This window comes from Drosophila elegans, unplaced genomic scaffold (assembly GCF_018152505.1).
Source record: "Drosophila elegans isolate 14027-0461.03 unplaced genomic scaffold, ASM1815250v1 contig_149, whole genome shotgun sequence".
In the NCBI taxonomy this organism is placed as follows: domain Eukaryota; kingdom Metazoa; phylum Arthropoda; class Insecta; order Diptera; family Drosophilidae; genus Drosophila; species Drosophila elegans.
In genome coordinates, this window is record NW_024545513.1 from 13,182,907 (window position 1) to 13,197,267 (window position 14,361).

The 14,361-nt window shown below is 41.6% G+C and overlaps 3 protein-coding genes across 4 annotated transcripts; 2 read left to right on the plus strand and 1 right to left on the minus strand.

Annotated features, from left to right (window-relative positions):
• The first annotated feature begins 269 nt into the window (after positions 1-269).
• Positions 270-2,120, plus strand: LOC108140900 (tRNA methyltransferase 10 homolog A). Its single transcript, XM_017263944.2, has 2 exons — positions 270-1,086; positions 1,866-2,120. The coding sequence occupies exons 1-2, from the start codon at positions 351-353 to the stop codon at positions 2,099-2,101; spliced, it is 972 nt and encodes a 323-aa protein (XP_017119433.1). The 5' UTR covers positions 270-350; the 3' UTR covers positions 2,102-2,120.
• LOC108140899 lies at positions 2,119-10,341 on the minus strand. Its single transcript, XM_017263943.2, has 4 exons — positions 10,210-10,341; positions 8,779-9,143; positions 4,817-5,121; positions 2,119-3,879 (listed from the first exon to the last, which is right to left on the minus strand). Exons 2-4 carry the CDS (start codon positions 8,838-8,840, stop codon positions 3,116-3,118), a joined length of 1,131 nt encoding a protein of 376 aa, XP_017119432.1. The 5' UTR covers positions 8,841-9,143; positions 10,210-10,341; the 3' UTR covers positions 2,119-3,115.
• A 740-nt stretch (positions 10,342-11,081) lies between these two features.
• On the plus strand, positions 11,082-14,359 carry LOC108140871. Of its 2 annotated transcripts, XM_017263887.2 has the most exons (5): positions 11,082-11,238; positions 11,331-11,511; positions 11,579-13,090; positions 13,558-13,791; positions 14,135-14,359. In XM_017263887.2, exons 1-5 carry the CDS (start codon positions 11,225-11,227, stop codon positions 14,255-14,257), a joined length of 2,064 nt encoding a protein of 687 aa, XP_017119376.1. In that variant the 5' UTR covers positions 11,082-11,224; the 3' UTR covers positions 14,258-14,359. The 2 variants fall into 2 exon arrangements, with proteins under 2 accessions (XP_017119376.1, XP_017119378.1); XM_017263889.2 differs by lacking the exons at positions 13,558-13,791; positions 14,135-14,359 and adding an exon at positions 13,393-13,550.
• Positions 14,360-14,361: the final 2 nt, after the last annotated feature.

Here is a 14,361-nt window from a genome sequence, read left to right on the forward strand (position 1 = left end):
TTCTTTAATTTTTATTAATGGTAAGTACAGAATGGGGACACTACTCTTTGGCGCATTAAATTACAATTTTAAGCATATATTCAAGGGATTAAAACCAAATTGAATATCGGTTTCGGTTACACGTAATTCTAGGATGAGATAACTCCAAAACTCGAGTCCAGTGTAAACGGATCTTTATCTATGCGAGTGCTGTTAAGGCGCAGTGCTGTGCTGTTAAGCGCAATGCTGTGCTGTTAAGCGCAGCACATTGACAACACTGTCAAAACAGCTGTTCGACTTGGACATTGGGATTGGAATTTGCTTTTTAATTGAATTATTAACTTAACGTCCTGTGATTGCAAATACTTCCCATGGATACGACGGAACAGGCGCTCGAAGTGATGCCACCGGCAGTGCTCAGCCTGAGCAATTGCCCGGGCACCACGCCCGGCACGCCGCAGAGCAAGAATCAGCTGAAGAAGCAACGCAAACTGGCGGAATTTGCGGAGCTCCGGAAGTTGCGACGCGAACGGGAGCGGGAGAAGAAGAAGCAGAAGCGGCGGGAGGCCAAGGAGCAGGGTCTGCCCATCCGGACGGGTCCCTCCCGCAAGGAGCTGAAGAAACGCCAGACGGCGGACGGCGGCCAATCGGCGCTCTCCGTGGCCATCGATCTGGAGTACGATGACTTGATGCAGGAGCGTGACATCGCCAAGTGTGTGAAGCAGTGCCTCCGGATCTACACCATCAATCGGCGCAGTGCGCAGCCGGGCAAGCTGCACTTCACCGGCATTCGGCGCAACGGACCCATCCACGAGTCGTTCATGAAGAACGACGGCTGGGAGAACTGGCACGTGGAGTACCACTTCGATCGCAACCACACCGCCGTCTTCGATGCCCGGCAACTGGTCTATCTCACCTGCGAGTCGGACCAGGTGCTGGACAAGCTGCAGCCCGGCTGCACCTACGTCATCGGCGGCCTGGTGGACCACAATCACTTCAAGGGTCTGTGCCACTCGCGGGCAACGGAGGCGGGCCTAGCCACCGCCCGCCTGCCGCTCAGCGAGCACGTGGACATGAAGACCCGGTCCGTGCTGAGTACCTACCACGGTGAGTGGGCGCAAAGTAAAGTAAATCCCCGGACTTCTCCGAACGTATATTCACGAACCGCTTGCGAAAGACTTTTTTTTGTACCCTTGCAGGGCGCATTTTAAGTGGTTAGGTTTTTGTATTACAGTCAAAACTTCCTAATTAAAAACGAATCAAATATCGGTTACGGTTACTGTTGCGGTATAACTAAAGATATTGCGGTTCCAGTTCCGGTAAGGCAAAAACAAAAATAGGTTCCGGTTTTGATTCGGTTTTACCGGTAAAGGATAGCGGTTACTAAACCGTTTGGATACCTTGGTGCGTTTACCAACACAGTGTAGGGTGTGGAATCGAAAAACAGATAAAAATAAATTTCATTTGGATTAACATTAAAAAAAGAATCAATGTAATTGTTGTTGGCTTGCCTCGTTCCTATCAGCAAAACAAAGATGTAACGAAACATTATTAGTGTATAGCGCAGAAATCTTACCTATGTAACGACTATTTACTTTTTAATATTTTTCCCGATTAAGGCAAAACTGTAAGTAAAATATATTAACCGCTTTCGCTTGGCTATATATGAGAGATCGTTCAGATATTTTTTCAATGGTAAATTTTGTTTTTTTTCCTGTACCTATTTGCAGACATACATTTTAAGGATTACTATCTTATTGGGAATTTATTATTAGGAGACATTGAATAAAATAGATTATTCGGATAAACTTTAATAAAAAACTTTTATTCTTTTAAAGGATAAACTATTTCCGTATTCCCATCTGATATTACCCTTTCATTTTCAGTGTTTGAGCTGCTAACCAAGGTTGCTTCTGGCCAGGATTGGACAACGGCCATTCTGGACACGATTCCCATGCGCAAGGGTGCCAAGGCGAAGGTCATTAATGGAGAGGAGCAGCAGGTAGAGCAGTCGCAAAGGTTGGAGAACCCCGAGGAGCAACTGGAGGCCGAACCGAGTGAACCATCCCCGGCCGCCATCTCATCGGAAACCGCAACCGAAGCCAAGTTGTTGGACAGTTGACAACAGTCGAGATCGCATTTCGAGGTCTTTTTGATTTTTATTTCAGTTTCTTTTGTTTTTACAAAATCACATTTAGTTTTGTTTCGCAAATTAAATTACAACTTAAAATACATAGCGCAAATAATAATTAGAATACAAAAAAAAGTGTGTTACTTGATTTCATGTATCAGTTTCAGTTATGTTCTACAACGTACGATGGTTGTCAGCGAAAAAAGTCGCCAGTTAAACGATAGCGTCTTCAAATTTTCGTTAATTTTATTTTTGTTTTTTTTTTTTAGTTTTTTATGATTTGTGCACGTTATATGGCGAATGGGTTTAAAAATAGCACCGAACCAGATTTCTTCATATTTTCGTTTGTTTTCTATACTTGTTATTTCTTCTTTTTTTTTTTTTTTGGTTTTTTAATTGCTGCTTTAGGCTTTTGATTTGGATTCAGATTAAGTAGCTTAACGCCCTCACAGCGACATCTATATAAACCATACATATAGGTAAGTGTATCTGTAGTATATGTACATGTTGCATGCCGTCACTCGTTGTTGTTGTTGTTTCTGTTTGTGGTCAGTGGATAAACACAAAATGGCAAATACAAACTAGAGTCATACAGTAAAATAGGAATAGGCATGAGGATATATAAACACAAAATAATGTACAAAGCAATCGAAAGAAAACGAAAACAAACAAACAAAAAAAAAAAAACAAAGTAAACTTAAACTTAAACTTTTGGCTTAACTCTAGGGTAGTTTTAACTTTTGGGTGTTTAGTTTAGTATATGTATATATAGCAAAACGATCACTAGTGTATAGTGTATAGCAATATAGCAAAATATATAACTGATCTCCACCAGGGAAAATATAACCGTCCGTGTTGTCTGTTTTCTGTTCTCGTTTGCTCCTCTGTCTGTTGTCGATGTTGTCGGTGTTTGTTGTGTTTGTATATGTATGTTAAGATAATAGCTTTATAATACGACACAAATCGGAGCGATATCCGATCCGATCCGATTCGATCCAATCCAATTTACTTGAAGTCATCCGTTTCGAGTATCTCAAAGTCGCTCTCATCCGACGAATCCAAGGCGGTAACAATGCGCTGCTGTTCGCGATCGCGATCCCTGCTCGCATCGGTGGTGTCACCGCCTCCGCTGCCGCCGGAACTGGCTGCAGCCGCACCGCCTGCCCCCCACTGCACCAGGCCGGAAACGAGGCTGGGCAGGAGCTTCCCGCTGTTGGCCAGAAGCGCCTGTGCCTGGGTTTTCACGGCCAGGGCCATTAGCTCGCCGGCGGGATCCGGTCCAGCGGTTATCTGACGCAGCTGTGTGCTGCTGTTGCCACTGGCATCGACGGTGGTGTGATCGGGGAACTGCAGCCCCTTGGACAGACTCTCCTCCGACGACGAGGACGTGGTGGACAGCGACGAGTCGCGCTTAAAGTGACCCTTCCGGAAGTTCATGTCCCCGCTCTCCTCAGCTGCCAGCTGATCCCGCTGCACCTGCTGCTGCTGCTTCTCCAGCTTCTTGGCCGCCAATGGGGCCAGCTCATCGTCCTCGTCGGTGGAGTGCTCATCGATCTCGGGTATCACGTCCGGAATGAGCAGCTCCGATGGTATATCGTCGCTGCGCTCGTCATCCTCCTCGTCGTTCGCATCGGTGGGCGAGCTGATGGTGGCCACATCGCTGGCCCGTTCCAGCACAAACAGATTCAACTCGTTTACGTCCGGCAGAAACTCGTCCTCCGCCTCGGCCTCCAAGTTATTATAGTTGAGCTTCTCCGACCACTGGAAGTCTGCAAGGCAAAGGAAGATACTTTCCATTATTACTATCAAACTCAACGAATTTTTGGAGTTTAACGCGAAAAGAAAATCAAAGTCTGTGGGACAAGCGATATTATGAGTCAGTTTTATTACTCAAATTAAAGAGAATTGAATTTAACGCTTTTTTTTTAACTGTGCTACATAATCCTTTGAGCTGATACCCCTATTCTAGTCTTAAAGAATGTAAGACTTACAGCTGCGGTCACAATAATAGTATTGGGACATGGTAATGTGCCCAAACACATACCTTCAATGGATAGGAAAACTTTTGTTTTAATTTTTCGTATTGTTCAGTTACCAATAAACAAAATTAGTTTAAAAAAACTTTTGATACTGTTTTAGATATTTAGGAAAAATTTAAATTTATTATACTAAGAAATTCACTTTTTAAGATACTGTTGTAAAAAAAATAGCCAAAAATCCTCATTCATCTGTACTTTGCGTTGGAATAAAAATATATATAATATCATAACTTTTTTTTTAATTAATATATAAACAACTTTTTAACCTACTATTTTCATGACCGACTTTATTGGTGCAATGATTTTTTATTGTATTTTAAAATTTTTCCGTCTTTAAGGATTAAATTGAACATGTTTTTCCAATTACCATTTTAATTTAATTGATTGTTTTTTTCGTTACGTTTATTTAAAATTAGCTTCCAGTCTAACTATTTATTTTTGTAAAAAATTAAAAACTTAGTAAAAGCCCTAACATTGGTCTACTGTTAGGTATAATTAATAATATTAATCAGTATTGTACTGATTTCAGTGTATGAAAGAAATAGTTATGGAATTCAATCATTAAGTTTGATATCTTGGTGGCTTTTTACTGCTAAAATAAGTTTAGTTTGTCCCTCTGCTGTTTAAAAACTTAAACACCCCCTTTGATGGACCACTGACCACTCACCCTTGTGCTCGATCTTCAGCAGCTTGAAGTTGTACTTGGTGGAGACGAGGGCGGAGACGACCAGGATGGTGAGTACCAGCGTGGACCCAGAGATTAGGTGGCCGAGCACCGCGAGGGTGCCCAAGCAGCCGGTGCTGGCCAAGCAGAACATGCTGGGACTGGTGTGGCGCCAGTCGTCGATCCTCTGCAGCAGGCCGTTGATCTTGCCGCGCAGCTCGTCCGTGGGCACAATCCGGAAGCTGCAGCGCGTCCAGTAGATCCAATAGCCCAGCAGTCCCAGGAAGAGCACGCCCAGCGGTCGTACCCTGGTGGAATAATCGCAATGCAAATCGCGGTGAGAGATTGTTAGTGGATGGTGGTATTTATGGTATTTATGGTGTTTATGGTCCAGGTGGAAGGCAGGCGAACTGCAGGGGACAATAGCTCGATGGCGACTGCCGGAGATAACCCCGAATCTTGATGATGTCTATTACGTTTAGGGCAATAATTAATAACCGCTGAGCGAGTGGTGAAACATGTTCTAGCAGGAAGCAGAAGTATACCCAGTTCTTCTGCCCGCCCAGTTCCTCTCTCTCCCCCCCGAAAATAAACCCAAACCACAAACCACAAACCAAAAAGCGAAAAGCTGGTCAAACCTGGTCAAACGAGCAAGCGTATTTTTGGACTTTTAATTTACCTTAAGTGCGAGAATGTTTCGCACAGTGCGTCTCAACATTGTAAGGCCGACGGCCAACGTGATTTAATGAGGTTTTGAAATGGATTTCAAAATAAAATGATTAAAATAATGATTAAGAAAGCCAAATAATATTAATTCCGTGGTTATAAAATAATAATAATTATTCCGTCTGTATCTTAACTATATAAAAATAAATTTTAATTACTTTATAATTTCTTATTATTTTCCCTAATTATTAACTATTCGAATTGTAATGGAAAAAATGTAATATTTATTAAAATATAGTGAAAAAGGGCTATACCTTAGTAACCTAAGTCCAATAATATCTCAATATTAATAACAGAATGATTTGCTAATCTTAAGATAATTAACAAAAGTAATGGTTACTTTACGCAGCATAATCCATTTATGAAAAAAGTCATATCACCATTGATGCAAAGAAAATTAAAACTATAAAAATCCCACTGTCAAATATTAATGAAACGCACTGTCTCTGCCAAATTTGCGATGTGAAAAACAAACAAACAAAACGAAACTAACAAATTCCAGACAGCTGACGAAGTCAATAATCAAGTGATCGGGTTCCTCTCTGCTAATCTTTAGCTTCTGCCTCTTTATTACGCACCATCAATCCACCGGAAAGAGTGACCACTGTACACGTAGATATATTAGACAAAACTGACTGACTCATGAATTATTCAAACACCACTCGGTTCTCACTAACAGGAACTTGAAATAAACTCCCAACCCTGGATGGTATTATCGGTTTCGGTGCTACGATTTGATGATTTATGATCTGGATGTTGTTTATGTTTGTCATACACAAAGAAAAAGCGCCTAAAATAATTAAATATTTGCTTTTATTTCATAAAACCATAAGTATTTAATAGGAAAAATGATATCAATAAAATCAAATCAACGAAAACTAGGTATTATGTGACATCCAGGAGTTAAAAATCTTTTGCAGAGTAAGAAACACTATGACACTTATGAAAAATTAGTTCAACATTTGTAACTTATATATATAAAGTAAATTTAAGTTTTCAAATTTGTAATTACCATTACGAATTTAAATGTATAAATGCTGATTGAATTCTTATTTTGAATTTGTTTATTTTTTTTCTATCCTGTGAAGAGAGAATATTTTTTTTTTGCGTGTAATGTATTTTGTATTTTGTTTTCGCTTGACTTTTGCTTTGCCCTGGTGTGTTTACTTTTTATTTGTTCGCCCTACGAAACGCTGACGACTTATTTTGCTCTTGAAAAAACGTCTAATTAATTATCTCGCTATTTTGTTGCTAATTTGCACTTCAAATTGATGTTGATGGGCGAAGGGCGAAGGGGGCGGTCATGTGGGGTTGTTTGTAGGGAGTTTTGGAGTGATCAGCGCTTTATTTTTTGACAGACAATCGACTGATCTACGGCTGTTGCTGCAATTGATTGGCATAACGCTCCTTTTATTGTTGTCGTTTGGTTTGTTTTTCTATAGTGTTGTTTTTTTTTTAGTTGTTGTGGCTGAGATACTGGGGCACAAGTGGAAAAGCTAAAAGCAGAAAGCAAATATCGCACAATTGTCCCGTTTAGATACGGAAACGGAGAGCGTTACAGCGTTGGGTGTAAATGCTCTTGCTCGTACAGTCGATATCCGATAAAAGCAACGGATTTTTGAATACTTTAAAAGTTTAAACTTTTCAAACTGAGATATGGACATTTCTATTAATGAAAAACATAATATATATAATATGTATATTGCGACTTGCCGTATTGGCGTATTTTCCAAATACTTCTTCCGATTACATTATCCGAAACATTTATTTATTTATCCACTGTTGATGCATTTTTATATGTATATGGGGTAAGGCTGCGTGCATTCATTCTCTGTATTTTATTTAATTCTTTTTTGGTTAATTGCGCCACACAGAACGCTTTAAATGGACGGCCGAGGGTGTGGTCGGTGTGCATGGGCATGGAGTGACATTTTTATGTACGAGTGAGTATTTATATAGAAAGGAAGGACGGCGGCGCGGTGGCGAAAGGCTGGGGGCCTTTTAGTCAGCCAAAACGAAGGTGTAAGCACGTACAAAGAGATCGCCGATACACACACACACAACAAACTACAATCGGGGCTATATAAAAACTAACAAATAATCTTGTTGCAATAAACACAAAGGAAATTGATCGGAAATTAATCTATGTATTTTGAGTCAAAAAATACATAAAAAATCAAAATTGGTAATTACTAAAGTAAAACCTCAAGAGTTGCCCAATAAAATGGTTAGCCAAACAATATTGTTATCAAAAATAATCTCCATGATGACAAATTACATTTAGCATTTTGTTGTGCCAGTTATATGCAGTTTTTATGACCTTGAAATTTTAGACACAATTGTAAAGCTTATAAACAATTAATTAATCACTTCATTTCTCCAAAAGCGCGCTATTATTTTGACCAAGGGTGTGTGTTCGAATGGTCATGTGCATGCACATGAGCTTCGTTTCGGTGCGCTTTTTACATATGTGGAGCAATCTACATGTGTGCACACATATATTCCCAAAATAAAACATTGCAACTTTCATCTCGAAATTGGCCACGCGACGAATTTCTTTCTTTGATTCCCACAGCTCCACAAACTTGACTTGTCTTTGTGACTATAAAAATGTATATAGTATATTTTATATTTTCATTGTATCGTCCTCCTTTCTTTCAATGGGAATGTTACTGAAATGGCTGGCAATAAATGCAGATTCGTTCGACCCAATTACACCATTTTTTATTACAGTGCGTAGGCAATTGCGGATGTAATGCAAGATCATTTTGAGAAAAAAAAATCCTTTTATGTTTTTTGTCTTGTCAGACAGCTAATCTTCTAGGCTAGCGGTTTGCGGGATTTCGGCAAAATTTAATAAATTAATTTTGATGATTTTGTCGACCAGTAGAAATTAGTATCTTGACAACACGTTTATCAAATTGTAATGTTTAACGTATTTTTTAAATTTCTGATTGTTCTAGGTAAGGTTTGAAAATATTTATTACTTTTTTTTAATCTTTTTTATGACATGTACTTGCATTTTTCCACCTACACAAAGCAATTTTTACGATGACAAATTTTCTTAACTCCGTCTTCTGTTATAACTCAAATTTGTAATTACCCCAACGAACTTTATGAAATTGGTTTTAATGGCGGCTCAGTTATTGATGCTTAATGGTGTTTTGTAATGTGTCCTGCCATTTCTGCCATTTTCAACCAACAATCAACAGATATACATATGTAGATCTTGGACTTACCAGGTCATGAGGATGACTGTGACGGCAGCCATCGCTCCCCAGTGGAGCAGAGCATGGAACATTTTGAAATGACTTTAGTTTTATTCTATATTCTTGTGGCTATTGTGGGTTTTTTGGATTCCGGCTCCCGCGGTTAGCGGGTTGCTTTTGTTATCGCTTCACTATTCCAGGCAACTTCCGTTTCCGTTTCGCTTTCGATTTTTTCGATTTCCGCTTTTGCAGCCCAGAGACAATCCGTTTACCGTTGGGCCAGGCTCTGGATCAGCTGTGCGCATGGGCGGAGTAACGGCTTTCCACTCTCTCCTTATTTCGCCTTCCCTTTCTTTATCCTTTTTCTTTGTTTGCTCTTTGTTGAAAATGCGCGGCTGCGGCGTAGAAAAGAAAATAATAATATTTATTACTGTTGCATGAGCAATTTTTCTGCTACATGGCAATTTACCAAAATGTTTTTACCATGTTTTTCTGATTTTTGAGGGCCTGTGTCACTCACACAAGCAAACTTGTTTTTGGCAAATGGAATGGAAAAACAATTAAAAACAAAGAAAACTGCGTTGTGCAGCATGGAAAAGGTGGCCAGGCCATGTTTATTGCGACTTTTCAACCAGTGATTAACCATTCAATTTGTAATACTTATTTTTGCTAGTTGTTCCCTAGTATCTTTTTTTTTTTTTCATTGTCTTGTTTTCCTTTTATATTTGTTGTTGTTTACTGCTTTGCTTACCGGCTGCGTGCGAAAGAGATGGCACATCAGCGTGGGAGAGGAAGGGAGCACGCGTGGGAGAGAGGAAAGAGAGCGGAGCGCGTGGAAAAGCTTAGAAGTTGTAAAAATAATCATAATAACAAAAACAGAGCCAAAAACTAACGCCCAGTAGCAACAACAACAAATGGTATAGGAAAAACGAATAAAAAACAAAGTTGTTTGGCCTTCGATGTCTTTTTCAATTGCGTCGCAGAATGATATACAAAAAAAAAAAACAGAAACACAACCACACACACAAAACGTGTGTATATACACATATGTGCGAAACTTTGCGCTTTTTGTTTTTGTTTTTCCTTACAATTGTACCTTATTTTCATTAAGTAAATGCGGGGCATGGAAGAGAAAAGAAGGAAAGGGGTCGTAATGACTTTTTATTACACTGAAAAAATACAGGCAAAACCTATTTCTCTTCGCAGAAATTACACCCCCTTTACACACACACGCACGCACGCACTCTTTACACACATTTACAACGCAATTTTAAAAATAGATCAATTTAGAGCAGAAGAAACCGCGAATGAATAAAAACCCAATTTAAAACACGTTTCCCAGCACGTTTTTAGTAAAAACGGTGTTCAAATTGTTTTGTAACTAATACAAAATATTACACACAACAATCACAAACAAATAAACAGCAATAAAAACATTGAACAGTTAAGGGTTTTGCATACTTTTAGCTATAGTTTGAGGTATCCAAAAACAAAACACTTTCAAAAATTTATTGCCTATTTCCAGAATTCCAAACAAATTCGATCGCGCCACAACAACAATGCAATGAAAAACACATCCGCGATATGGAGATGAAACAAAAATCGATTTTTATTCGGTACTATCGATTCTTTCAATAATTGAGCAACACCGAGAGATAACTGCAAGCATCGATTATTTTCACTTAATAGCTTGTTCAGACTCAGCAGCATTCTCGGTCATAAGTTATTCACTGATGCCATTCATTGTGGAAAATTAAATTGTATTCTTTATTTAATTAGTCAATTTGCCTAGTCAATTAATAATAATAAAAAATTAGTCAAATTAGTCTTTCCACACAGTCCTTTGAAAACGGTTGGAATTTTCGACATATGTGAAATTCAGGTTAGTTTTGTAGAACTCGGTTTGACAAATTGACTTAATCCTTATTTTTCATTTATTATTAAAAAACAATTAATTATTAAAATTCAGTTAAATTAATTAAATAACAGAAATATGAGAAAATCAAAGGAATTATGTATCTTTTCTTGATGATTTGTTCATACCTTTCATACAATTTTTTTCTGAATCTAGAGATGACAATCCGTTTTCGATAACTTAGATTAGGGTCGCATGGACATGTTGTCCTTTTCAAATTTCAGTTTAAAAATACTTTCCCATTTCTAATTTTAAGTCTCTTCAGCTAGTGTTAGAAAGTTGATGTTAGTGGCAATTCCTAAATATTTACGAAATTCTAATTTGGCAACGAGTTGGGTCTAAAGTTTATTAATTTAATTGGCATTCTTGAGGTTTCTTGATTTTTGGCGGGAAATCGATGGCTCGCTCAGTGCCATCGTTAGATGTCATCTCTAATAGCAACAGAAACATAGGAAACAGTGAACACAATTTTAACAAAACAAATAGGTTTAGCTTCCTGCTGACAAGATTTCCCCACATATTGGAGGTCCCAACCAAAATTCCCCGTAGAAAAATTCACCAATGGATGCGACCAGGTAAGTGCGTTGTTTGGGTAATTGTCAATGGTTGTTTATTGGCTTTTAATTGGTTGTTTCGCGCTTAAATATTGGTTTTTCCTTTTATGTAGGACCATGGAGCAGCTGCTGGCGGCCGTGGAGCTAAGCCAGAGCCTCAGTGAGGCAACCACGCCCACGGCGACGACCACCATATCGATTTGGAGCACCCCCTCCGAGGGCAGTGGCTCCAGTTCCGCGGACCGCGCCTCCTTCCGGTTCCGGCTGGATGGCCAGAACATATTGCCACCGCTGGTAAGTTGAAATCTTGGCCAGGGAGTGGCGCTCACCCAGGCGTAACCCCCATTCCACGATGTTCCAGATGACGAGCGCCAAGCGGCATGAGGTGCAGCTGGCCCGCCAGATGGCTTTGAAGCTGGAGGAGCGCTACCGCCTGGCCAGAAACTCGGCGGGATCCGACATGGCCGGTCGGAGGAGTCTGTCCCAGCTGCAGCAGACGGAGACCTTCATCTACGACAGCACACAAAGGCAGGCGGCACGTCCTCAATCACTGACCCTGAACATACAGCTGCCCACCATTCAGGTGGATCCTCCCACGCCCCAGCCGCCGCTGGAGCCAGTGGAGCAAGTGGCGCCAATGGAGAATGTGTCCCCCCGTCGTCATAATCGGATCACCGATCGCATCCTACAGTTCGAGCAGTCGGGACTGGGAAGAATGCTGCCCAAAGTGCAGGACCAGAGGATATTGCGCTCCAGTACCAGTCCTTCGATCGCTGCTGCTGTCAAGGATCAACCGCTCGAGTTGAGGGAAAAGGCACAGCTTACCACACCACCAAAGCCAGAGGAAGTTGGCTTTCAGCGCTCCAGGAGCTTCACGCTGGACGAGCCCTCTCAGGTGCTCGTAGAGCACATGCAGCGGGAGGCACTGGCGGTCAGACCCAGCAATAGTTTGGCCAACTTCCAGAGACAAACAATTGAGTCGCAGGCCAAGCGGGTGAATCGCAGTCCCAGGAGAAGCACCACCACCACCACCACCACCACCACCACCACTGCAAGCACAGCAAGCACACCTACCGCACTAGCCACCACCAGCAGCTGCTCCAGAAGAGATCGCGAGGTGGAGCGCATAATAGAAAAGGCACTGGGCGAGCATTGTACCCTGGAGGCAAGCCGAAGGGCAGGCGTGCGCAACTATCTGCGTGGCCATCGGGAGCGGATGAACCAGTTGGTGCTATACCAGGAGGAGGAGCGTCGTCGCATGCAATCGCAGTTTGATCTTCAGCAGCGCCAGCTTATCGAGGAACTTTGTGCGGAAATCGATGATTCCTCGGGCACCGAAAATCCCGATGGTCTGGTGTTGGAGAGCACGCCCACACCCACACTCACGCCCACGATGTCCGTCTCTTTAAGTGACACGCCCCGCACTCTCCAAGAGCTGGATGACTTCCTTCCGACGGACAACAGCTGCCAGATGCCGCGGGCTCCGTCCTCCGCTCGAAAAAGGTTGTTTAGTCCAAAGCACTCGCTGGGCTACGAATCGGAACCCCAGCAGCCGGGTGCAGGAAGTGCGCTCAGCACACCGCGATCGTTGCCACTGCGGAACAGCAGTTTAACAAACAGCCGGCGAAGTGGGCAAGCAGTGAGGAGGCGATCGCAAACTGTGGGCAGCAGTCCGAGGAAATTGAACAGTGGGGCTGCAGGACGCGAGGTGATCAAAGCACCAGCGCAGGCTGCAGTTGGGGGAGGACGACCGAGAAGTTCACAGGGTGGTGGTGGGAGCTCTACAATACCGAAAAAGGGCAGCACACCAGCAAGGAGCAGCTCACCCACCAAGCAGCGACTGAGCAACTCGCCAACCAAGCGTATGAGTAATGTGAGTCTTTCGAATTAATCCTAGCGTTACTCTGAACCGTTTCCTTTCCGAATCCCAGAGGTTTTATGCTTACTACTTTTGAAATTTGAGTTAAAGTATGAAATGAAAATATTTCAATTACCCAAGAACTCGCGAAATTCTGCTTAAAATTTATGTGATTGTAATCACACTTTAGAAAACTCTTGTATCAAAAGTAGTATAACTGGTCAAAGACAGTGAAAACCTTGGGCTGAAATGTCTATCAAATCTATTTCTGTATTCCTATTCCTATTCTATTGTCTCCGCCTACACAACACAAGCAGCGCAAGAAGTCGTAGCAAATCGGGTGGCCAGCTAACCAAGTGCCTTAACAAAGACTGCCAGGAAACCGAGGGACCAAACCTCTAGCACCCGTAGCTAACCTAATTACTAACCCATTCATCAAGTGCCTTTCCCTGCTTTCTAACACCCCGTCTGATCCCCGCCAGAATCTTAGCAATCTGGAGCAGGAGGAGCGCCAGTGGGCGGCCACGCGAATAAATGCCGGTGTGCGTGGATTCTTGGTCCGCCGTCTCTTTGCAACCGAGCAGGTGCAGCGGATTGTCCAGACCATCAGGGACACCCTGATCTTTGTGCTCAATCTACATTTGGAAACTTGCGGCCATGGCCTAAATGCAGAGGAGCCCGCTAATCTGCGCCTCAAGGCGCGATTGCTTCAACAGGTGGGTTGGTTGGTTCTTAACCTGGTTGTAAACGATGCAGCGGTAGCTCAGAACCATAAAGATAAATCGATATGGTATCACTTTTGATCAGTCAAATGAATTTAGAGCCCAGGCTTTCGTTAGGCAAAGATGCTATTTTTTGTGAACGAAACAAGAATTAATTTTAATTTAACGTTATTTAAATTATTTTTATTCTTGAGATTGGCTGGGTGTCTGCACAAAAATATTATTATTTTATTATTATATTTGTTTTATTTTAAAGTGCTCCGTTTTCACATAGTTTTATACAAATTCCATATCATTTTTCTGACTTTTCTCTTATTTTCATGGGTTTTCCCAACAGCTCTGCTCGGCCAGCCGCACGCTGCACCTGATCTTTTTCCAAACGAGCACCAAGGAGCGCATGGAGATCATCGCTCGGGATCGCAAGCGGATAAAAACCAAGCTGATTTTAAAACACCGTTGATCCGTTTCGGATTTCGTAGGCTATACTTGAGAAAAGGAACCGATAAACGAACATTCCCTGCCCTATATGTACAAGCACCTATTAAACTTAAAATAACATGAATT

Bases quoted from the DNA above. Each gene is read 5' to 3' on its own strand.
- LOC108140900 (XM_017263944.2), top strand. From the start codon at position 351: ATGGATACGACGGAACAGGCGCTCGAAGTGATGCCACCGGCAGTGCTC. The intron at 1,087-1,865 runs GTGAGTGGGCGC...TTTCATTTTCAG, and splicing joins CGTGCTGAGTACCTACCACG to TGTTTGAGCTGCTAACCAAG.
- LOC108140899 (XM_017263943.2), bottom strand. From the start codon at position 8,840: ATGTTCCATGCTCTGCTCCACTGGGGAGCGATGGCTGCCGTCACAGTC. The intron at 5,122-8,778 runs GTAAGTCCAAGA...TTATTCCACCAG, and splicing joins ACAGTCATCCTCATGACCTG to GGTACGACCGCTGGGCGTGC. The intron at 3,880-4,816 runs GTGAGTGGTCAG...TTTGCCTTGCAG, and splicing joins GCTGAAGATCGAGCACAAGG to ACTTCCAGTGGTCGGAGAAG.
- LOC108140871 (XM_017263887.2), top strand. The intron at 11,512-11,578 runs GTAAGTTGAAAT...ACGATGTTCCAG, and splicing joins AGAACATATTGCCACCGCTG to ATGACGAGCGCCAAGCGGCA. The intron at 13,792-14,134 runs GTGGGTTGGTTG...TTTTCCCAACAG, and splicing joins AGGCGCGATTGCTTCAACAG to CTCTGCTCGGCCAGCCGCAC.